Here is a 25,182-nt window from a genome sequence, read left to right as displayed (position 1 = left end):
TTTTGGAGGGGGAGAGAGAGGGAGAGAAATGACACTAGTTGCATTTCTGTTCAGTACATCAGAAGTTAGGTGCATTTCAAGAACTTAATGCTTGACTTGGGAACATCTTTTAAAAATTAGCATTGTGCCAGCTGCTTTGCTCATTCAAACTGCTACGACCTCAAATAGTTTTGTTTGTTTTAAGCAAATAGAAAACAGATGAGTGAAGAATGCCATCAGTTTGTTGTTTTTAATGGCAGCTTGCTGAATTTGTGTTCGTGATTGCTGCTGTGCCCCTTGTCAATTGAGGCTTGCGTTGCTTTGGTAAGGCATTAGGGAGCAGCAGTTAGCATTCTCAGTTGGGTCCTGCGGCATGTGAGTTCTAGTCCCAGCTCTGGCATGCTCTGCTTAAACCATCATTAAATTCATCTGCCTTAAGTTCCTCCTCTGTTGAATTGGGACTGTACTTCCCTTAGTTGGCTGGAGGGTTGAGGATTAATTAATTCTTGTTCTAATGAACTGAAGAAAATTACTTTGTTATTAATTTAAAAGAAAAAGCAAACAAACCTACTGATGCTTGCAGCAAGCTCTGCCTCTACAATTTGTGGTTCACATTCCATTCCCAGCTGCATGTGCATGTATTCGCTTCACTTCCACAGGCCCCTCGTCACACCTTGGAAGGAAGCACGTGCTGTGTTTGTGTAACCCACACTCCTAGGTATGGTTCACTGTCCCATGTAGTGGTACCTAGACCATGTCACAGAGAAGGAATAAGCATCTTCTACAGCCTAAGCAGAAAGGCAGCTGGCCTTTAGCTCAGGCTGTAGCGGCATCTGCCCTGAGGTCCCAGGTTTGAGGCTGCTGGTGGGCAGTTACATTTGCACAGCCTCTTGTGGGAGGGGTAGACCAGGGAAGGGCAGCTTTGCACTGCTGCTGTGACTTCACTGCAGACCCACTATGGGAGGCTGCTCAGAAGATATGCTTCTTACCTGCCCACTCCTAGGGCTGCAGTTTGGTGGTGCAATAAGTCTGTGGCGTCTGCAAGCCCTGCTGCGAATGAAGGGTGAATCCAGCTTGTTGCAGGGAGAGAGAGCCCCATGCATGTGTCCCAAGGAGGCCTTTTGCCAAGAGTTTGTGTTTGTTTTTTTCCACAGCTGTCCCTTTCCGCAAACAGATTTGAGATGACACAGCTGATCATTTTGGAGACATTGCATTAATCTCTGTTTTCTTATCTTCAGCAAGTTTATCTTCAGGCACTCTGGTAGGGCAGAGTGGGGCAGGGCATGGATATACCTAGACACATTCATTGTCAATCTTGTCAGACCAAGAGCCTTGTTATTCTGTAGCTTCACCAATCACAAGCAGTCCTCTAGCACCTTAGAAACTAACACATTTATTAGGGCATGCGCTTTCAATACTAAGACCCACTTGTTTTTTTCTACCCTGTCTTCTATTGTTTTCTCCTCCAATCATGTGAAGAAGTGGGTGTTACCCACAAAAGCTTATGACCTAATCATTTTGTTAGTCTCTAAGGTGCTACAGGACTGCTCATTAACTGAGGAACCTTGGATTATTTTTAATAACCTTCAGTTGCCAGCACCTCTGCCGTGCGTATGTACCATGTCTATCCCTTGCTTGGAAGACAAGAGAAGTGGGCACTTTAGCAATGCATATGTATGCCACAGTTAGGATGCCGATTAAGGACCCAATCGGTCTAACATTGGATCCACTGGCTTCAGTTTCTGCATGTGGCTATTTTATAGTGACATTGGTGGCACTATTTCCGGGCCTTGGTGTAAGTGTCTGAAGGATCAGGGTCTCAGATTGCAAGAGATGCGTCATATTACACTGACCATGGACATGTTTTTTTTGTTTTAGCCTTAAAAAAGGGCCGGTTTTGGATCACACCTGACCCCTACCACAAGGACGACAACATCCAGATTGGGCGTGAAGTGAAAATATCCTGCCAGGTAGAGGCGGTTCCTTCTGAGGAGCTCACATTCAGCTGGTTTAAAAATGGACGCCCGTTGCGTAGCTCGGAAAGGATGGTCATCACCCAGACGGACCCTGATGTTTCCCTGGGCACCACTAACTTGGATATCATTGACTTGAAATTCACTGACTTTGGGACATACACCTGTGTGGCTTCCCTGAAAGGTGGTGGCATTTCTGATATCAGCATTGATGTCAACATATCCAGCAGTACAGGTAAGGCTGCTCCCTTCAGCGTTAACTTGACAAGTTAAAGGTCCACTTGTGTCTCCTCCTCAGTGCATGTGAAAGAGAAGAGGAATGAACACAGCAGGCTTCTCCACAACTTGGACTCACCCTTCCCAGGGGGTGGAACTCCTGGGTACAAAAGGCAGGAAGTCAACTGGATGCCAGGTGATTCTCCATTCCCCAAAGGGGATTCATGCATCGGCTTGCACCAAATAACAGTCATTGGGTGTGAGGGAGGCACGTGTGAGGAATAACTGGGGCTTATTCTGCTTTCGGGTAGCAGATTCCCATAAACACCCACTGTGGCTTAGGTACTTAATGGGTGTCCATATCAATGCCTTACAAGAAAGGCTCTCCTGTTGGCAAATGTCTCAGCTAAGAATATCTTCCAACATGCGTAGAGTTCATGTGCTTCTCTCTAACCTAATGGAGAGTGTATAAACCTGTGTGAGCACATGGGCATGATTATTGCATTTGCTTAGATAATTTTTATCGGTGCCTGAGGCAATCCCCATTTGTTACTGCATTCATGGAACAACAGTAGCCCAAGTCTAGATTTTAGAGTCTAGAATCTAAATTACTGTGAAATGGTTTCTGATGGGGTCAACTATTTTCTGCATTTGTTATTCATTATATGGATTTATTAATTAGGTTTTTCTCCCCCCCACATATATGTCAAATTATAAATAGATCAAAACTGACAATCTTTTTTCTCCCAAGAGTCCGAACAAAACCCATCAAAGTCTCTTTGACTAGGTCCGACTGAAAGTCCCTTTTAAAAAAAATCTAGCAAACATATTTTGTAATGCTAACTAGAAAAGATAGGATTGTCAATCAATTCTTCCCAGTAAAAATGAATTTCTGTTTCCAGGTATGTTAAAGCAGCACATTTATTTGAAAACACAAAGGTTGTCAATATTATGTTCATTATAGTTCCTGTTTATTTTATGATGCATGGCTGCAAATTTCATCAGGCTATGCTAGCTATCCTAGATTGATAGATTTCAAGGTCAGAAGGGACTATAATGGTTAACTGGTTTGACCTTCTGCACATCACAGGCCTCAGAATCTCCCCACCCACTCTGGCCTTAGACCTATAAGCTTTGGCTGAGTTACTGAACTCCTTAAAGTCCAACCAAAGTCCTCTTGGTTTAATGTAGATAATCCACTGTTTTCTTTAGTTCAGGTCAACAAGTGATCCATGTTCCACACTGCAGAAGAAGGTGGCTACAAATATGGTGATCAGGTAGACCCTAAGATCCCCCAGCCAGACACTGGGAAGTAATTTTGTGTATTAACTCAGAACCCTCCCTAGGTAGTGTTACATCTCCAGCCTCTACGTCCATGGTGGCAAGGATGGCTTTGTCAGGAAGTTTTCTGATGTTTTGTAATTTCCTCAGGAAGTCAGTGGTATCTCGGAGATAGCTGGGAGTGTTGGTGGCGTAGGGTTTGAGGAATGAGTCCACATAACTGGAAAGTCCAGTAGTAAGGGTGCCAACACCTGAAATGATAGGGCGTCCGGGGTTTCCAGGTTTGTGGATATTGGCAAGTAAATAGAATAACCCAGGTCGAGACTTAGGTGATGTGTCTGAGTGACTAAGGTCCCACGTAGAAGCAGTTAGTTCCTTTAAGAAGGTGGTGTAGTCTAGTTTCTTTTGTAATTCCAAAGTGTGATCAGAGGAGAGAGGGCTGTAAAATTTGGTGTTGGAGAGTTGTCTGGCTGCCTCCTGTTCACAGTTGTCTGGCTGCCTCCTGTTCAACTAGGTTCGACGGGGGCAGGGGAACAAAGCCTGCAGGTAAGTGGGGAGCATGGATACCTGGGAGATGAACTTGAAATGGGAGGGAGTATGGGCTACACTGGGAAAGTAAAAAGAGGGCCAGGGCAAAACTGGGAGGCAAGACCAAATCAATGTCTGAGATGCCTATATACAAATGCAAGTAGTATGGGAAATAAACAAGAAGAATTGGAAGTACTAATAAATGAATACAACTATGATATTGTTGGCATCACAGAAACTTGGTGGGATAATACTCATGACTGGAATGTTGGTATTGAAGGGTACAGCCTGCTTAGGAAGGACAGACAGGGAAAGAAGGGAGGAGGTGTTGCCTTGTATATTAAAAATGTACACACTTGGACAGAGGTGGAGATGGACATAGGAGATGGACGGGTTGAAAGTCTCTGGGTTAGACTCAGAGGAGTAAAAAACAAGGATCAGGTCCTACTAGGCGTCTATTACAGGCCCCCTAGCCAGGTGAAAGAGGTGGATGAGGCTTTCTTTAAACAGCTAACAAAATCATCCAGGGCCCAGAATTTGGTGGTGATGGGGGACTTCAACTATCCAAGTATATGTTGGGAAACTAATACAGAAGGGGACGGACTGTCCAATAAATTCTTGGATTGCATTGCAGACAACTTTTTATTCCAAAAGGTTGAAAAAGCTACCGGGGGGAAGCTGTTCTAGATTTAATTTTAACAAATAGGGAGGAAATTATTGAGAATTTGAAAGTGGAAGGATGCTTGGGTGAAACTGATCATGAAATCATAGAGTTCACAATTCTAAGGAAGGGTAGAAGGGAAAACAGTACAATAGAGATAATGGATTTCAGGAAGGCAGATTTTGGTAAACTCAGACAGCTGGTAGGTAAGGTCCCATGGGAAGCTAAACTGAGGGGAAAAACGGCTAAGGAGAGTTTGCAGTTTTTCAAAGGGATATTATTAAGGGCCCAAAAGCAAGCTATCCCTCTGCGTAGGAAAGATAGAAAACATGGCAAAAGACTGCCTTGGCTTAACCAGGAGATCTTGCATGATCTCAAACTAAAAAAGGAATCGTATAAGAAATGGAAACTAGGACAAATTACAAAGGATGAATATAGGCAAACAACACGATCATGCAGGAGCAAGATTAGAAAGGCTAAGGCACAAAATGAGCTCAAAGTAGCTACAGGCATAAAGGGAAACAAGAAGGCTTTTTACAAATACATTGGTAACAAGAGGAAGACCAAGGAGAGGGTAGGGCCATTGGTCAGTGATGAGGGAGATACAGTAACAGGGAATTTGGAAATGGCAGAGATGTTTAATGATTTCTTTGTTTCGGTCTTCACTCAGAAATCTGAAGGAATGCCTGACATAGAGAATGCTAGTGAAAAAGGGGTAGGTTTAGAAGTTGAAATACGAAAAGAACAAATTAAAATTTACTTAGAAAAATTAGATGTCTGCAAATCACCAGGGCCTGATGAAATGCATCCTAGAATCCTCAAGGAGCTGACAAAAGAGGTATCTGAGCCTTTAGCAATCATTTTTGGAAAATCATGGGAGACGGGAGAGATTCCAGAAGACTGGAAAAGGGCAAATATAGTACTCATTTATAAAAAGGGGAACAAGAATGACCCGGGAAACTACAGGCCAGTCAGCTTAACTTCTGTGCCAGGAAAGATAATGGAGCAGGTCATTAAAGAAATCATCTGCAAGCAATTGGAAGGTGGTAAGGTGATAGGGAACAGCCAGCATGGATTTGTTAAAAACAGATCATGTCAAACCAATCTAATAGCTTTCTTTAATAGAATAACAAGCCTTGTGGATAAGGGAGAAGCGGTACATGTGATATACCTAGACTTCAGTAAAGCATTTGACACAGTCTCACATAATATACTTATCAATAAACTACTCAAATACAACTTAGATGGGGCTACTATAAGGTGGGTGAACAACTGGCTGGATAACCGTACCCAGAGAGTAGTTATTAATGGTTTTCAATCCAGCTGGAAAAGTATAACTAGTGGGGTTCCGCAGGGGTCTTTTTTAGCACCGGTTCTGTTCCATATCTTCATTAACGATTTAGATATTGACATAGAAAGTACACTTAAAAAGTTTGCAGATGATACCAAGCTGGGAGGGGTTGCAACTTCTTTGGAGAATAGGGTCATAATTCAAAAGGATCTGGATAAACTGGAGAAATGGGCTGAGGTAAACAGGATGAAGTTTAATAAGGACAAATGCAAAGTGCTCCACTTAGGAAGAAACAATCAGAGTCACACATACAGAATGGGAAAGGACTGCCTAGGAATGAGTACAGCAGTAAGGGATCTAGGGGTTATAGTGGACCACAAGCTAAATCTGAGTCAACAGTGTGATGCTGTTGCCAAAAAAGCAAACATGATTCTGGGATGCATTAGCAGGTGTGTTGTGAACAAGACACGAGAAGTCATTCTCCCGCTCTACCCTGCGCTGGTTAGGCCTCAGCTGGAGTATTGTGTCCAGTTCTGGGCACTGCAGATCAGGAAGGATGTGGAGAAATTGGAGAGGGTCCAGAGGAGAGCAACGAGAATGATCAAAGGTCTAGAGAACATGACCTATGAAGAAAGGCTGAAAGAATTTGGCTTGTTTAGTTTGGAAAAGAGAAGATTGAGGGGGGACATGATAGCAGTTTTCAGGTATCTAAAAGGGTGTCATAAGGCAGAGGGAGGGAACTTGTTCTTCCTTGCCTCTGAGGATAGAACAAGAGGCAATGGACTGAAATTGCAGCAGGGGAGGTTCAGGTTGGACATTAGGAAAAAGTTCATAACTGTCAGGGTGATCAAACAGTGGAACGAATTGCCAAGGGAGGTGGTAGAATCTCCATCACTGGAGCTATTTAAGAAGAGGTTAGATAGATGGCTTTCAGGGATGGTCTAGAAAGTGCTTGGTCCTGCCATGAGGGCAGGGGGCTGGACTCGATGGCCTCTCGAGGTCCCTTCCAGTCCTACTCTTCTATGATTCTATGATAGTCTGATTTATTCATGATGACAACAGCAGCCCCTTTCTCAGCTGGTTTGATTAGAATGTCTGGGTTATTTTTGAGACGCTGGACAGAATAGCGTTCAGCATAGTTGATATTGTGTCTCGTTTGGTATTGTTTGCATATAATGTCAGTCTGAGCACAGTTGCGGAAGCATTGACTGTGGAAATCCGGACACTGAATTAGGAACTCCTCACAGGGGTCTGCTCTTTAGGGTGCTCTGGCGGCCAGTGGAGAGGAAGTGAGACTGCAGAGTGTGGTGGGGCCAGCGGGACAGTAAATCACTCCGCATATTCCTAGGCAGAAGACTTTGGGACAAGCAGTCAGGCTGGCTGCTGAGATTTGGAAAGCGGAGAGAGGCCGTGTGGTGGTGTAATGGAGCAACAGAGCTTTCTCTGTTTTGCAGGATAGACATGGCAAGGTTTTCCTAAAGCAGTAGGTGTTGGAACCTCCCTGTATGAAATCAAGATCTCCAACAGCACCTGAAATAGCTGTTAGACTGCTAGCCGTGCAGGGCCAGCATTCAATCCCAGCAGGATCTGGCTTTTGGAGGCTTCAGGGCATGAACAGGAATTGAAATTTGACCCCTTTTGGAGGGGAACATTCTGTATCCCTCTCCTCCCAAGGAGCTTGCTCTCCCCAGCTCCCCTCTGTGCTTGCCCTGGCAGCAGCCTGCTCTTCCTTCTCTGACCCAGCTCCATCAAGAATTTGTCCTACTCCCCCATCAGCCTCAGCCCTAGCCCTGGAAGGAGGTTGCTGTTCCTTGCCTTTGTGGGCCCAGGAAGATGTTCCATTTTCCATGCCCTTGGTAATTACTGGAGGGCGCCTCTCCTTGCCCCTGCCTTGTGCACACCCCTGTCCTTTGTGACTAGGTAGTGGTTGCCGGTTCAAAAGAACAGTCTCTTCCCCTCCAGGGTAACGGTGCAGAGCGACTCCAAGCAGGGCCAGATTAAGAAGAGGGCTTTAGGGGCTGCAGGCTATGGCCCCAGCCTAAGTTGGTGGGTAGGGTAGGGCTGCCAAAAGTTCTCTGGGTTGCCATCCAGGGCTACAACCACTGGTGCCCTGTGTTCGAGCCCTGCCTGGCAGGAGGAGGGTATGGTTCCATACACTGACGTAGCCCAACCCCACTAGAATAGAGCTGCCAACACCAGGAGCTCCATCCAGGCACTTCCCTCACTTGCAGGCTCCACCCCTGCAGGTCCCGTTGGTGGGGAACAGTGGCCAGTGGGAGCTCCTGGGAGCAGTGCCTGCCACCGAGTGCAGGGCAGCTTGCAGAGACAACTGTCTATTCCCCTACTGAGGTCTGTGCCAGCAAAGGGGATCTGCCCCACATCCTAATCTCCTGCCCCAGCCCAGAGCCCCATTGCACACCCACCTCCCACCCAGCCCCAGCACCCCCACCTCCTGCCCTGATCCGCCTCCTGAACCCCAAATCCCTCACTCCACCTGCATCCCTAGATGGAGCCCTCCTCCCCTCTCACACCCCAACCTTCTACCACAGCCTGGACCTCCTTTCACATTCTGAACCCTGAATATGGCCCCTCTCACATGCCAACCTTCTGCCCCAACCCTGCCACCATATCTAATAGCTCTGGGTCCCCAGAAGAGTTAACCTAGGCCTGACCTGAGCATCGTCTGTTCGGACAGCAGCCCAGGATAGGAAGGGAACATTTTCCTCCCACATCGATTTTCTTAGGGAGAGGGAAGTGCTGTTGTGAACATAGCCATATGTGCCAGGGAGTATCTGCCACAGTTGTGCATGAGTCTGGGATTCAGAGGAGAGCTGACAACAAGCCCCAGAAGAGGAATTAGCTTCCTGGGCCATCGCAAACCTGCAGAAGGCTAGAGCAAATCCAGATGGCCAGGAGAAGGGGCCCCTTGTCTCACACTGAGCTCACCATTGTAAGGGAACTGCCAGGGTCAGCACTGACTCTAAGTGGCATCGGAAGAGATTTGGCCCCCAGGATCCACTCCCTCAGATTCCACCTCCTAACCATAAACTCTGAAATCACCCGGTCCTTGGCTGTTGCCCCCGGGCTGCTCTCCCTCAGCATTTCTGCCAGAGGTGGGCAGCTCTGCATTGCATTCAGTGCTCCATCCGAACCCAACCGGCTGTCCCCAGGGATGCACTGATGTGTACACCCTGCAGCCAGCCTTGTGATTCCCCTCTGAATAGTGCTGCCTCCTGTCTTGGGCTGTGCTGGCCCATGCAGGACCTCAGTAGATGGGAGGGGATGGCTGTCGTGCTCCATTTTCCATCTTTGCTCGAAGCTGGCAGAGATTTAGGGGTGTCTTCGGTCCTGTGCCCCATCTATACCAGCAGAGGAGGGCAGTTAGTCCCATCTGTCCGGTAGTGCTGCAAGGCAGCGATCTGAATACGCAGAGTGGGAGGAAGGATCTAGACTAATATTTAGTGCTAGCTACTGTTCCTTTGGTAAATGACTTCTCACTGTTTCACTTGCTAGCCAGTTCCAAATCCCCCTAGAACAGTAGCGCAGCATGAGAGACAAGGAACAAACCAACCAGGGAGCCACGCAAGCATTGCCATCCCAAAAGCTGCATCTACACTTGCCCTCAACCTGCCTTCCAGAAGGGGGATGGGAATGAGTGGAGCGGAAGATGCAAATGAGGTGTGGATTAAAATATCTCAGGCTTCATTAGCATATCCCTGCAAGATCTCACTTCCAGAAGTTGCCTTCCAGGAGCAAAGCTGCCATGTAGATGGGGCTCCTTCAGAAGGACACAGGGGTCCTTGCGAAGGAAATCCCCCTTCCGGTACACCTTTTTTCTGCAAACTTTTGGTGCCTTTCCAAAGGAACCCTGTCTCCACGTGTCCTTCTGTGTCTTTCCAAAGGAGCCCCGTCTACATGGCAGCTTTGCTTCTGGGAGAGGAGCTTCCGGAAACGAGATCTCACGGGGATATGCTAGTGAAGTGTGAGATATTTTAATCTGTGCCTCATTTGCATCTTGCCTTCCGCTCATTACCATGCACCTTCCAGAAAGGGGGAGGGGCGAGTTTAGACACGGCCAGAGATAAAAACAGTGAAGCAAGGTAAGAGTAGCGGACAAGACCCTGACCTCCTAATGAGCATGTCCCAATCTGTCCCCCAGCAGCAGGTCACTGGAAGCCCAAGAGAAAAGGCAGTCTGCACAGTCAAAGGAACTAGTTTCACTTGAGGGTTTTTTCATTTTCCCCTATGGTGCTCACTGGTGTCCATATTGGTTTCATCAAGTTGCTTGGTTCATCGGTGAACTCCATAGCCTACAGGAGCAGTTCACAGCACTCTTGCTGGGGAGCAGCCTGCACTTGATCGTGTCTTCTCCTGGCCAGCAGTCATCTTTGGAATTGGAGAAAACTTTCTCGTGTGCCTTCAACATGCCCCTTGCTCCCACGATGTGTCAGCCCTCAGGAAGGAGGCTGGGGCTCCTTCCCGCCCCCCAGCAGCAAGTTTCTGAGTAGGTGGAGGGAGCATGGAATCAGGCGTCACCGTGCCCAAGTGGGGTCTTTACGGGGGGGTACATGTGCTGGCTTTGTGTGTCAGTCTGAAGCCAAAGGCCTGCAGTGTTTTTATGCCATGTGATCAGGTTCTGGGCAGGGGCTTTATGTTAACCCTAAGCCCTATGTAACTCTGTTCCTCTATACGTCTCAAAGGGCCTCACAAAGGAGATGGTGTCATTGTGCAGATGGGGAAACTGACACCCAGAGAGATGAAGTGACTGTCCAAAGGTCAGTGGCAGAACTGGGAAGGGATCCATGGTCTCCTGAGTCCCAGACCAGTGCTCTATGCACAGACCAATGGACAAAGCAGTCAGTGATCAGTCTGGCCAAACCTCCTGTTGGTATCTCTTGAAGCAAACCTTTGACAAGTTTTACAACTGCTGCTTAACCCTTGTGCTCTGAGTGGAGCATAGGTCCTCTACAAACCTCCTGTGCTTCACTCTGTCTTGGGACAAAACTTGGAACAAGGGAGATGTGGCCCAATGTCAGTTGCTAACATGGAGGTGACAATGGGCCACATCCCCCCGACTGAAGTGACTTGATTTTTCCACGCTTGATGTTCACAACTCCACATTAACTGCCGATAATGGGCCACATCCACCCCCACTGCCTAGATCTTGTCTGCTCTGGCCCTCCCCTTTACTGAGATCCCCTCTTTAAATCTTCCTCTGAACCCCCACCCACTCATGCATCTGATGAAACGGGTCTTTGCCCACAAAAGCTTATGCTCCAAAATATCCGTTAGTCTATAAGGTGCTACAGGACTTCTTACTGTTTTTGAAGATACAGGCTAACTCAGCTACCTCTCTGAAACTTCTTTATTGTAATTTTAAGTGTCTTCTGCATTATTGCCAATGGATTGACATATTTTCAGGGACTGGGAGGAGAATGATGAAAATGCAATGGGGGAAGATGACATCAAGACCAGAGCGATAATGGGGATGAGGAAACTGTGGGATAGCTTCCCACAGTGCAGTACTGCAGCAATCAGTGTTAGCCAATATGTGTGTGGCAGCAATGACTTGACTTTGTGGGGAGCAAGATGTGAAGTGAGGATGGTCAAAATCGAACTTGAAAATTCCAGAATTAGAAAATCAATATAAATAAATTCAAATTTCTCTCGTAGTGTTGATGCAGTCTCACTTGAGTGCACAAGCTTGGCTGTAATGGTAATCCTGGGCAGAATTACACCATAGCATTGGCCACAGAAGGCCCAAGGTTTGTGAGTTTGAGACCCTGTTCTAGACCGGTATTTCTCAACCTTTTTCATAAAGTACCACTTTCAAAAAATTATATGTACCCCCAGTACCTCCATTTTTCAGGCACACAAGTTTTTTCGGTTGCGGCAACACATTTATGTAAACAACTTAACTAGCAGGTTGGAAGTAATTGCCTATAGGCAATAGACTTGCAATCATACTTACAATTGTGCAAAAAGGACAAAAAATAGAGGAACATAAATAAGTCAATTTTTTATTCATAAGAGGTTGAGAAACACTCAATTAATTTACTCTCGGGAAGAGGTCTGCGTGCCCCTAAGATACACGTACCACCCCCTGTTGAGAACCACTGTTCTAGATGGTGCAAAATACCCTGTCAGGAAACATCATAGTTCTGGAATCACAAAGCCTGAGAATAGAGCACAGTGTGGATGGGACCAGTATTGGCCTAATCAGAGTCCTCTGATGTTACACCTTTTGATGTACCTGTGAAATGAGAGCCGTGTTTTCCATACAAACGCCTTAATGTGGACTGGCAGAATAACTGCTATAATCAGAATATTAGAACTGGAAAGGACCTCAAGAGGTCAACTCTGTCAGGTCTGAGTTGCTGTCCATCTTTTAGTGACAAGAGAGCACTGACTGTGTCCTTTATCACATAAAGGTGAAACTATTCTCTGATGGTGAATCAGACCCAGGCCTCAGCAGTGAAAGTACTAAATTCCAACAAGTAGAGCATCAGAGAGAGCCTCAGACATTGCAAAAATGTATCAGTAGACCATGTAGCCACAAGTCTTACTTGTGACAATTTGATATAAGTGTTTCCTCTTTAATCTGATCAGTGTAATGAAGAATTAGCAAATTATGTTTATTTGAACTTGGGGCCCTGGTTTATTGATGAAGCACCATATTTTCGGTTTGACTCATTCTTTCAACAGACATGAAAGAATCATCTTCATTTTAGTTCAGGTAGTTTATTAAAATCATGGGAGCTTCTATTTCCATGATGACAAAGAACATTCTTTGGTATAATTAGTGGTGTAATTAAGACATTTGTAAGCCACAAGCACAGTCCAACGGTGATCGTTTATGAGTACTCTTGTGATGTTTCATGGGTTCTGTGAGCAAAGAAATGACTTATTTATTATTGGAGTAAATTGATGTTGTGGTGACATCACCCATAGAACAGTTTGTTTATTGCAAACAATGGAAAGCAAAACGAAGTGGGAGGTGCTTTAAAATGTTTTTTTTCTGATGATTACTTGATCCTGAAGGTGTACAGGAATTTCTTTCTTTCTTTGTGGACTCAGCTGCCCCCATGTAAGAAGTTACAACACAGTTTGTATGGTGAGATGTGTCCCTGCTTTTGTCTTACTACTGCACAGGGGATGAGTGGCTGTCACAGGGAGATCTCTATATAAGCCTGTGACCCACTCCTCTGGCTCTCATCACCTCCTTGGTCTTTGGGCTTCTTCCAGCTAGGTTTGCAATCCACTGCCTAATGGCAGCACAATGTGATGGCAGCAGACAGTTCCATGTGTGGGCCCTTGAATGAAACCGGCATAAGAGTGTTTGTTGTAGTCTCCTTCCCTGTCTTCACCTTTGCTGTGAGGGACTCTTGCACCCCTGGGGTGGCTGCATGAAATTTTCCAAAGGAAAATAGAGAATAATGGAATTAAAAGAAAATAAAAAACATGCTTGACAGCTCCACGTTTACGCTTTTTGGCTGTGTCTACACTGAGCCCTGTTGCTTACAGTTTAATGCAAATAAGCAGTCTCAAAAATGCAAAATGATTCATTTGCATATGTGTGCAGCTTTGCTCACATATCTACACCAGTGACACCATCACAGGACCTAACATCAACCATTCCATCGGGGCTCCTTTACCTGTACATCTACTGATATAATACATGCCATCATGCGCCAGCAATGCCCCACTGCAATTTACATGGGCCAAACTAGACAGTCTCTGCATAAAAGAATAAATGGACATAAATCAGACATCAGGAATGGTAATGTACAGAAGCCTGTGGGTGAACCCTTCAATCTCGCTGGACACTCAGTGACAGATTTAAGGGTGACAGTCCTGAAACGAAGAAATTTCAAAAATCAAATGGAGAGAGAAATCTCCGAGCTGTAATTTATTTGCAAATTTAACTCCATTAACCAAGGAGTAAACAGAGACTGGGAGTGGCGCGCAGCTTACAAAGGCAGTTTCTCTGCCCTGGGTGTTACTATCTCCCTATTAGACTCTGACAAAGGCTCCCATCCCCCTGTCTGATCTGACTTGTGTTTTCCTCTTTCAATAAGTACTGTTGATACTGAGCCATTTCCACCTTGCTGAATAGACCTTGTCAGCTCTGGCCCTCCCTCTTACTGGGACCTCACTCTTCAAATACCCTTCTGAAGCCACCCCCATCCCCCACTCATGCACCTGATGAAGCGGGTCTTTGCCCACAAAAGCTTGTGCTCCAAAATATCTGTTAGTCTACAAGGTGCCACAAGACTTCATGTTTCCTTGGTCTTTTTTCAGCTCATGGCTATGTGGGGGATCCCTTTTATACGTGGCCTGGATGGACGTTGTTTCACACTGAACGTCATGGATGTATTGAGGGCAAAGACGTAAAAATTCCCACTCTTAGGTCCTTCCTCAGGGACGTGGGGGGAACGTGGGTGGCTGCCCTGTCCCTGCTGCTTCCTCTGGTCTCGGGGAAGCACCACAGCTGCCCTGTCCCTGCCGTGGAGGCTTGGGGAAGGAGGCGGGAAGTGCCATGGCTGCCCCACCCTTGCTGCTTCATCGTGACTCCTGGGAGCCGTGGGGGCTGCCGTGGACTGGGGCTCAGGGAGGGCGGGCAGCTGCCACCTCCTTCCCAGCTCCCTGGGGCTTCCAGTGCCTGCTCAGCACCTTGCTGCGCTGGGAGCCACTGGTGCCCCCACCGTCACCGCTGGCTCCCAGCAAGCCCCCCGTTGAGCCTGGGGTCAGCCCCAGGGGCCCCCTACAGAGTGGAAGCTCACTGGGAACATGGGAGGTCCCTATCCCCCTGTATTTACATGTATTCTTATGGGGGAAAATTCCCCTTTATACATCACTTTGCTTTGCAATGCAAATTCACAATCCCTAACCATGTCATATATAGGGGACCCCTGAACTATCTGGCCCCCTTTGAGTTCCCTTCCAGCCTTGCCTTTCTGTGGGCCTGTGAAAACCTCGGCAAAGATGTTGTTTGTTGGGGCAGGGTGGTTTTGTTTACGTTCCCAACCTCTGGCAAACTCTTTCTGTTGCTGCTGTTATTGCAGCAGTGTCTGTGAGGACAGGAGTAAGAGGTGGTCTCTGTGTGCTGGTAAATACTGTATTTAGTAACGATTTCTTCTTTGGGGAATATTGTCTAGTTTCTGCTGAGCCAGGCGCCCTGCCTGTATTTTCTTTCCTCTGTTTCTTCAGTGGAAGCAGCCAGGCTCTGGTGTCTCTGGGGGGAAAGATGCTCTGCTTCCCTGCACCCTGCCAGTGTGCTAATAGAGGTGTCAGATCTGAGAACAGCTGTGTCACAGGCAGGCTGTGTCCCTCCCCCCACACCACCTCCCACACATACACACACTTTTCTCCCATAGCGGTATATGGCATTTGGCATAAAGGGAGAGGTGCCAGCTATGGTTTTTTGTTTTGTTTTTCTTGAGCCATTGTACGCTCACGTCTGTTCTTTTTGACTGAAAAAACATTCCTTTCACATCAGCTTGCTCCTGAGAGTTAGTTGTTCTGTGTATGATGCCGGCAGACTCAGGTTGTTGGCAGGGGAGAGTGAACCTGTGACCTCAGAGGTTAAATCTGGTGCTTTACTACCTGAGCTAAAGGCCAGCTGACTTTCAGCCCAGACAGTAGAGCAGGGACTTCACTCACCCTAGTATGTGATCTCAGTGCTTCTGGGATTACAAGTATATGCGTGTGTATCTGTACTTGCACTCTCCTGCTTTGCTTGTGAGTAAAAGAACACAACATGGGGGGTGGAATGGTGAGTTTGGGATGACTGTGGGTTTTGTGGCTGGCAATGCTCTGAGTGAGGTATGTGGGATTTATCACATGGCTGTCCACCCAATCCCAAGGTTTGCCTCTCTGTGCACTGCTCTTATCTGTATTTAAATGGGTGTACTACAAAACTGCCACCTGTAGCACACACGTGGCTGCTCACTTCTAGAAGGCGTGCATGAGTTGTAGGGTTGGTATTTTGATCTGCATTAAGCCCACGGCTCAGAGAGAAGAAAAAAGCTGGGTTGCAAAACTAATATGGGCACAATGTGATTGTGACAATAATTGAACATGGCAAAAATGTTCTCGTCAAATCTTTGATGCTCTCGGTGCTCCGTACATATCAAAAGTAGCTGCGTAAAGGAGAGAGGCCGTCTCTAATGGGGCTAACTGCAGAAAGCTCGGTTGAATGCTAATAGGCTGTAGTACAAACACTGCCCTGGTGACCTGAGCATCTAATTACAAGCTGCAATACTGATCTCACACCTTCGCTGGGAGACTCTTTCAAAGTGGGGGAAGAAGCTGTCCAGGAAAAGTGGAGCCCTTATGATGTCCTTTTTCTCCACTCAGTGCTGATTTCATCTCTACTGATCATTGTTACGCTGTGCTCCTCATCAAGGAATTTCATGATACTTGTTGGAAAGAGCTGCTCAAACTTTCCTTCCCAGAACAAAAAAGCAGTCCAGTAGCACAGAAGGTGTCTGTTCTGGTATGGCTATGATCTGAAGAAGTGAGTTTGTCCCACGAAAGCTCATCACCTAATAAATTAATCTGTTAGTCTTTAAAGTGCTACTGGACTGTTTTTTAGTTTTGATAGTAGATAGACTAGAATGGCTATCTCTCTGTTACTGTCCTTCCAGACTCTCTTGTTCATAGGTTTAAAATGTGAAGGAAAAAAGCCTTGAGTGGGAATGTTACGACTGCTTTCTTTTGTTCAGCTCATGAAATTTGTATGGATTCCTGAACCCAGCATGAATGTTGTCTTTAGTCCTTGACTGTTACGTACCTGGTCTATTAGTTCTATTATGAATCAAGTTTGTAAGGCCAAATGTACTTCAGGAGAGGGCCAGGTGACCAGAGACCCAACTCATGAAAGTACTAAACACAATGCTGTATGTTTTCTTCATTTGTGCAGCTACTTGTCTTGTAAATACTAACCAAAGAACCTTCTCTTTCCCTCTCCTTTCTGCTTGAAGTTCCTCCCAATCTGACTGTTCCACAAGAAAAATCACCTTTAGTCACCCGGGAAGGAGACACGATAGAACTACAATGCCAGGTGACCGGGAAGCCCAAGCCTATAATTCTTTGGTCCAGAGCTGATAAGGAGATTGCAATGCCCGATGGATCGATGCAGATGGAGAGCTATGATGGAATACTGAGGATAGTGAATGTGTCTCGGGAGATGACAGGAACATACCGATGTCAGACCAGTCAGTACAATGGATTTAATGTGAAGCCCAGAGAAGCACTGGTGCAGCTCATTGTGCAGTGTAAGTAAATTATTTCCTTCTCATGCCTTCTTTTTTTTGGGTGGGAAATGACTTGATTGTTTGCTGGAAAGTTCATAGCTGCAGAAGCTTGCTGGTTATTCTGTGCCTCAGTGCCCTGCTATTTTGGTTCTGTGCTTCTCAGAGTTCAAGATAGTGTACGCAGATATCATGTAAGTAAAAATGACACAAGCTCCTCATTGATTTAAGAAGTGAATGACGATGCTGTTGTCAGTTTTTCATGAACCAGTTGTTCTGTGGACATCTTTTTTTTCTCTTTTTTAAGTGAGGGAACAAGTACTTCAGGCAGAAAAGTGTATTTTAATAAATACTGGCTCTCACGCTGATTTTGCTTATGGACATTATGTGAACTAAGAAAAGAGTTAATGGGCTCGGTCTATAAGGAGCTGTTTGTACAGGGGACTTCTGAGATTCCCAAACCATGTTGCAATAAAAATCAGTCCCACGATCAGAGACGATCAAGGGAAGTATTTGGCAAACACTATACTGTTATTGTCAGAGAAGGAGTTGTGTGATTGGAGGTGGGGACGGTAATTCGTTGTCCTGTCTGTATGTAGGTGACAGATAAGATGCTAATTGGTAGATTTTCAAGTGTGCACATTAAAAATGCTAGTTCTTGTTTTTGCCATTGGAGAAAGTGACGTATGCACCACTCAGCTGTCCCTGGCTCAGAGAAACCAAGCAGCTGCTTCAGTCAGGGAGTGTTTCTAACCCTGTGCGTGCTCACTACTCAGCCCAACGAGTCCATGATCTCAGGGGGGACTCTAGATACCACAGCTCTGCCCCTCCCGGTTGATAACACTTGTGATTGGAGCTGCCCGGCGGAGGTATACCGGCACATCCCATCTATGTGTAAGCTCAGGAAGACAAAACAGCCACATGGAGCTTTGCTGCTTCAGAGGCTGCCCTGAGGCCCTGTAGCTGGATGCATTGTCTGCTGCTACCACTGGCTTCCCTCCTCTCCCAGTGGCATAGTTGCCTCCCGTGAGCCCGACGGATACGCAAGCTGCTGTGGCTTTTGGTTGTGCCACACAAGAGACTATCTAGATCTTCTTTAATAAAGACACTAAAGGGTGTTGCGGGGGGGTCCATGAAAAAATAAAAGCTGGATAACGATGATCATAGAAAAGAGGTTTTAAATACATTTCAAAGTGCAAATCAATCATTATTTTTAAACCGCGTTATTAATGGCTGTTTGAAAATCCATGCTGTGGCTTCCTTTCATTGAATGAAGTGTAGGTGACAGCTCGGATTGTCTTTGATGGGGCACCATGAATGGTTTGGGGGGTGATGGGGGTCCACGAGCAGTTGGGAATGGGGTGATTGGGGGTCCACACTAACGAAAAGTTTGAGGACCACTAAAACTGAATGGGGACATTGAGGGGACCGATCTGTCGAGCCTCAGATGGGGAAGCCAGGACACGATGAAGGTAATGATATGGTTCTGGTCCGGGCATTGGCTGCAGAGCATGGAATCCTGCAGCCTGTTCCTGACTCTGTCATTGATCTATGCGACTAGGACAAGTACTGCCCGTCTTCTCGTGCTCACCCTTCAGCCCTCTTGTCTGTTTTAACAGGAAACTCCTCCAGATGGGGACTGGCTTTTATGTTGTGCATGTGCAGCACCTAATACAATGGGCCCCAAGCTGCATGGGGCCTCTCTTGGTGCTACTACCCTACGAATAATAATGCCAGGATTAGAGATGGGCTGTCTGAGGGCTCACAGCAGTATAGGGTGCAGTTTTACCAGAGTGAGGGGTTGCAGATGTTGGAAGCAATTTACTAGAAATATTCCTCAGGCAAATCTATGTTCAGGGTTTCTGAAGTTGCTATGTGGTCTCTGTTCCCGGCTCTACCTGTCTTTCCCCCCTTGATAAAGGTAAATCTGGGATTCTTGTGCCTTGTCATTCATCCTGGCATTCCCTAAAATGACACAACCTTGAAGAGCCCTGTTTAATCCATTTAGCAATAAGAAACATAATTTTCAGCCTGATTTGGGGGCTGGATTGTTTGTGGGGTCCTTGGAGAAGGGTAGGTTGGTTGGGGAATGCTGGAAGAGCAGGCATTTTAGAACCCTCAAGACAATCTGTGCATGTTAGCATACTGTCGATGCCAGAGCAGGGGAAAAAAGGTCAAACCTAACTTCCAGAACAAGGTGGACACCCAGGGCCAGAATCAGCTTTTCGGTTCTAGGCCAGAAACTGCGGTGGTTCAAGAGCCTGAATTGTTGTGGCAGCTACAGGAGATCCATGATGCCTGGACACTTCCTGGAACACCCCTTGGGTTTACACAAGGTGGAACCAACTCAGAAGAAGTCTGGTGCCTGTTGGACCCTGTAAGGCGGGACTTCCTGAAATCTGTGTCCACATCGTGGAGCACAAGCTGTGCATAGCTGCTGTTGGTTGGCAGCCTGGAGGTGTTTGCTGCCTGCCAACTCTTCAGGCCTGGCTTTGATATCTGCTGGCCTTACAGTGCCTCATTAGGTCTGCTGAGTGCACTCACTTGTCTTACAACCCTTTTGTGACCTACCTTGCAGAGGTAAGGGCCTGATCCAAAGGCCATTGAAGGCAGTTGAAAGGTTCTCATCAGTTCTAGTGAGTGTGGGCTCATACACTTGGGCTTTCAGCTGAGCAGAGCATTTAAGCACATGATCAGCATAAGGATTGGCTGCTATAGCTGGGCCTTGACGAATGTTTCCTGCAATTCCATAGACTTCTCTGAAACTTTCCCTCTCTGGCCTTATTCACCTCTGTGGAATTACTCCACTGGAGTTAACAGATGATGTTGGAGCAATGTTTCACACAGCTGGGAGTTCAGTAGCAAAGTTTCCTCACATCTCAAACTACTGTTCTTTTTGTTACAAAATTTGAAAGAAAATCTCTGTTTTATATTACACATCTTTTTATTTTTCCAAAATCCAAACCACTGCTTTGATGTGCACCAGCTGATGTGTTTTGAAAGTGCTGTGAGAAACAAGTTTGGTTTGATAAATAGTCTCAGAGCAGTAGCTGTGTTAGTCTGTGGCTTCCTCAAAATAAAATACCAAGCAGTCCTGTAGCACCTTAAAGACTAATAAGTTTATTTATTAGGTGATGAGCTTTCATGGTTAAAACCAGTGCTTTTTGTGAGCTGGTAGTCACCGGGACAGAGCACTGGCACCTCACCAACCCCAGCCGCAGGACTGGCAGGTGGGGACGGGTGGGAAGACACCTGCGTTTTTAACAAGTTTGGTTGTGAGAGGTCAGGATTGTATCAAATGCTGTTGGGTGAGTTTTATATATATATATTTTTTAATTTGTCTTTGTTTAGGTTTCTGCTTATTTATTGCTGCTCTTAGCATGTGAGAATTTGACTAGAAATGGGAAAAGCATGTATGACAGTCACGCTGAGGTACTGGAAAAGTAGCGCGTGTGTGTGTGTGTGTGTGTGTGTGTGTGTGTGTTAACAGCGTCAGTGTTCTTTTTACAAAGATGATAGCATCAAATTGATCTGAGGTAAGAAATGTCAGTGCTTTCAAATCAGTAACTTTGTTAGATTTATTCTTGTATGATTCTGGGTTCTAAATAGGAAGCGATATTTTGGCAAAACTCATTGAATTATGTAATAACTCATTAATTCTGTGTCTTCTACTGCGTGTGGGCATGTGAGAAGCAGTCTGAGGAAGGGCCATACATCTGGTTGCCTACAATTCAGTTCCTTATAACATAGAAACAATTCTACTTGTGGGACCAAATCACCTCTCTCACCAAGCTGAACAAAACTCTGTTACATCCCATAATGGGATGCTACAGCTTCCATATAGCAATATTGTAGTCCAATTCCCCCTGTTCATACCCCAGTAAAATTCCCATGAACAGTGGTTTTAAAGTCAGCTGCATCAGATGTGTAAAGGAATAGGTATTTTTCACATGGCCACTGTGAATACTGAAGCCCACATGAGCCCTATTGAATGCAAATGAATCCGTACTTACTGTTCCCCTGCCCTCTGCCCACCCCTTGTACACGTGCTTATTCCCGTATTGTGTTATATCAAATGCCTAGATTGTGAGTTTCCTAGCACAGGGATTGTCTTTGTGATACAAATTTATACTCTGGTGCACTAAGCCGTCTTTTGCGGCCTTGTGGGCAAAATGTGTCTTTAGTGCAAAGGAATCGCAGCAGTCAGAGACGGAGAGGGCAGGGGACTTCCTGCCGGTTTAAATACAGTAACTTAAGCAGGGCTGTTCACCTTCAGTATTTTCCCTGTCCCACATTTGTTGGCTGGTGCATTCCTCCCATTGATTTAAAGCAGGGGCTACTTTTAGCATTTTCTGAGGGGAGCACAGCCTGCACACTGAGGCCTCAAGCTTTTAAAACCTGGCCTTGCCCGCCCACAGGGCCTACGCTTCCAGAGGCAAGTGGGTTGGAGTCCCCAGGCAGGAGACAGTACATGTAAAATATGGGATGAACACGTGCTCTTCCTGATCCACCCTGAGTTGAAGGACACCCAGTGGGAAGTGGGAGAAATTTATGGAGTAAAATACCCATGATCCCTGATATCTGAACTGCCCAGGAGAGCGTGGAACAGTGCAGAACCCACATTTGGGGAAAATTCAGAACTGGGAGTGTGATGGGGTCACTCTGCGAGTAGTAACAGAGGTTGGCGGCAGCTAGGACGACCATATCTCCTGGTTCCACCAAGCCCCAGGGAGCCACGAAGGAAACGGCAGCTGCTGGCCATCCCCAGGAGCCCCGGGGAGGCAGCAGCTGCCCACACTCCCCTGCTTCCCTGAGGATCAGGGAAGTGACTCCCACCAGCAGCTGCACCTGCACAGCTGCTGGTGGAAAAGGTCAGTGGGGGGATGACCCAAATTCGGGACAATTAGTCCCTTTTAAAAAAATCAGTTCTTTAAAATATAAGTCCCAAATACAGGACCGTCCCACGCAATATGGGACGGATGGTCACTGCAGTGGCAGCCCTAGTGTGACTGGAGTGTTGCTGACAAGCTGCTAGGGTCAGAGCACCTGGGTCGGGGGTGCAGCTATTCTCTCTCTCCCCCCTTCTGACCTGGGGACTGGCAGGCTCCTTTGGAGTGGGCCAGGTTGGGCTACAACAGGAAAACACTGTGAGACACCCCAGGGTTTGAGGACAGGCACTGCTCTGTATTTCCCCTGGGAAGGTGACAGGTGCATGAATTGGTTCTTTGAAGGAAATTCGTAAATGTGTGTGTATAGGGATTTCCATGGAGCCTCAGCAGCAAAAAACACGCAGTTGGAACTGGCAGCACTGTGGATTTCCTTGTAAAACAATAGTATCCTTTTTAAAAATGATTATTCAGCAAAGGACAGTCTATATTTATGTAGCTCTGAGTACCCTTTCAGCGATTACTGTGGGCTTTTTGTATCTGCTCCTGCACTGCCCCTGACTGGAAAAGAAATTTTGCCTGTGGGCCTTTAGTGTTGCCACATCTTCATTAAAGTGAGGAGGAAAAAAAATTTTTATGCCCCCTACATAGCTGGAATTCTGGATTCTCAGAATGACCGAAGACCAGTTGCAATCAATGGGATATGTGGGTGTGTAGCAACTCTGTAGTAAGATGGCATTTCGTCTTTTTCGTTATCTTGTCTTTTAGACTGTAGGAGTTGTCTCTCATAATGAGTTCAGACAGTGCTTAACACAATAGGGCTCTGGTATGCCATCCACCCTCTAGGTGCCACTGCAATATAAATAATAAATGACATCTTAAAATCCAGCCTTCATACAGTGTCTGGACCCAGGTCGAACATTCATTATTGTGACAAAAGAAATTATGAGCATCTGCAGTGTTTTCTAGCTATGTCTCTTGCAGGAGCAGATGAGTGCAAATGAGTATGAAGAAGAAACAATTCCCCCCCCCCGACTTCGGAATTTCAATTTAGAGTAGAAATTGAGCCATTTACCAACGTGAAAGTCTCGGGCCCAGCTGCTCTCCTAGCTTCTCTTCATTGGCTTTGACAGTGTTATACCTCCAGAGAACTGGGTCATTATCCTCCCCCCATGAAAAGCAACAACTACTCATCTCTTGGCAACCTTTGCTCACTAAATGCCTTCATGACATTGGCTGATACAGCCTGAGGAGTTAATGGCATTGCTTCATTAGCTGTGTTCAGGGTCACAAACAGAAACTCCTGACGGATGGTACCATCACTAGCTCTTCATCTGCAGTTAATGTGGCTAACATAGTAACCGTGGGTTAACAACCACACCAAGAGTGCACTCTGGTACGTCTATGTACCTGAGAGACACTGAACTTGCCAAGTACTATTTACACACTTGCATATAACATTTTAATTTCCTAGCTTTATACATTTCATGACTTTCAAGTTGTGTGTTTCTCTGCCTATGTGTGGGAGGGGAGACCATGCTAGCACACTGCTCAGATGTTTGAGGGAATCCCATGAGGTTGAAATATGTTTCTTCATTTTCCATGGAAAATGGAAAAAAGGGAGAAATCGAATGGCAGCTGATTAGAAACCTAATTAGAGCAGGTTGATGATTCTAGAGAAAATGCTTTCTTGAAAAGAGAATCAGATGAGTATTTAAAAACAAATGCAGAGACTACAATGAAAATTACTGTTTGTCATTCACAGCCATATTATTTAGATGAAATCCTAAAGGCCAATCTTATCAAAGCCTTACATTTTCCTTCTTATGTTTGCCACTGGAGGCATTAGCAGAAGCCTGAGGCCGCACTATTTTGGACTACACTGCTTAACATTCTGGATGAAAGTTATAGAATCTAATATGTTCCCCAGGCTGTTAGTCTCAGTGTTCTCTGAATTAATTCCCTTATTGGTTATTAGCTTCTGTCTACATCTGATGAAGTGAGTCTGTGCTCAGGAAAGCTCATGCTCAAAACTTTTCTGTTAGTCTATAAGGTGCCACAGGACCCTTCGTTGCTGTTACAGATCCAGACTAACACGGCTACCCCTCCGATACTTGTCTACAGTTAGTGGCTTATTTGCCCTCAATGTTTCTGTGATGGTTTGTAGTTCTTTAGGAGCTTGGACTTTACTAGTGGTATCCCAGGCATAATAAAAATGGCATGTGCACTTTTAATTTTGGGATAAGGAAGATGCTGTTTGCCTTGGTCCTAGAATTGGGTCCAAATCAACTCCTACGCTCTTAGAGGGACTGAAATTTGCAAATGGAGTTAATATTAGACAAATACAAACCTGGGATCCAAATATCTCCAAAGGAAGGTTCAGAATTGAGACCTGGATCCACAGTTTTTGGTCGGACCCATACCTATTTTCCCCAAGCCTGTTCGCTAACGTTCACTTGCAAAGAACTTGCATACAGTTAATTACGTCCTGCCCCTTGTGGCTTTCAGGAACTGGGGACTCCAGAACTCCAGACTCCAGCATTAAACTCCCGGGAAATTCGCTGTTAGAATGCAGACTAACACAACTCTCCCTCTGAATCCATATTGAGCATGAGGATTATCAGCAAAATCAAACCACAAATTTACAGGACCATGAAATATATAATTAGAAGATTGTTTCACACACAACATAACAGGGGAGGTGGGTGTGGCTTGGCTTGGCTTGGCTTGGCTTGGAATTGAAAAGTTCACGTACAACCTCATCATGAGGTGGATGTGCCAGGACTCTTTGACAGGTTCAGGGTGGTTGTACAGTCTGCCTGATGCCTAGCATAGTGGGCCAACAATCTTGGCTAGGACTTTTAAATCCCACTAGGATATTAATATTGTATTTGGTGTCATAATTACAAAACCATCAGTGGGTGATTAAAAGCTATGTGTGAAAAGATTACAGTCTGATTATTGCAAAATGTTTCATTGCCATTTATTTCACTGAGAAATTAGAACATTTCAGCAAAGATTATTTTTGTCATATCTTTTGTTTCCAGCAAAGGTCCCTCTTTTAATACTGCTGCTGCTGTATTGCCTGCACTTTTCATACTGGGTAAATTTG

The 25,182-nt window shown here is 45.9% G+C and overlaps 1 protein-coding gene across 1 annotated transcript in view; it reads left to right on the top strand.

Moving 5' to 3' along the window:
• MDGA2 (MAM domain containing glycosylphosphatidylinositol anchor 2) overlaps positions 1-25,182 on the top strand; it is a 683,176-nt gene that overhangs the window by 436,648 nt on the left and 221,346 nt on the right. The window contains exons 7-8 of the mRNA XM_074998506.1: positions 1,858-2,187; positions 16,915-17,208. Coding sequence (XP_074854607.1) covers positions 1,858-2,187; positions 16,915-17,208 — 624 coding nt within the window. The remainder of the gene's footprint in view (positions 1-1,857; positions 2,188-16,914; positions 17,209-25,182) is intronic.

This window comes from Carettochelys insculpta, chromosome 6 (assembly GCF_033958435.1).
Source record: "Carettochelys insculpta isolate YL-2023 chromosome 6, ASM3395843v1, whole genome shotgun sequence".
Classification (NCBI taxonomy): domain Eukaryota; kingdom Metazoa; phylum Chordata; order Testudines; family Carettochelyidae; genus Carettochelys; species Carettochelys insculpta.
This window is presented reverse-complemented; position numbering and strand designations above follow the sequence as displayed.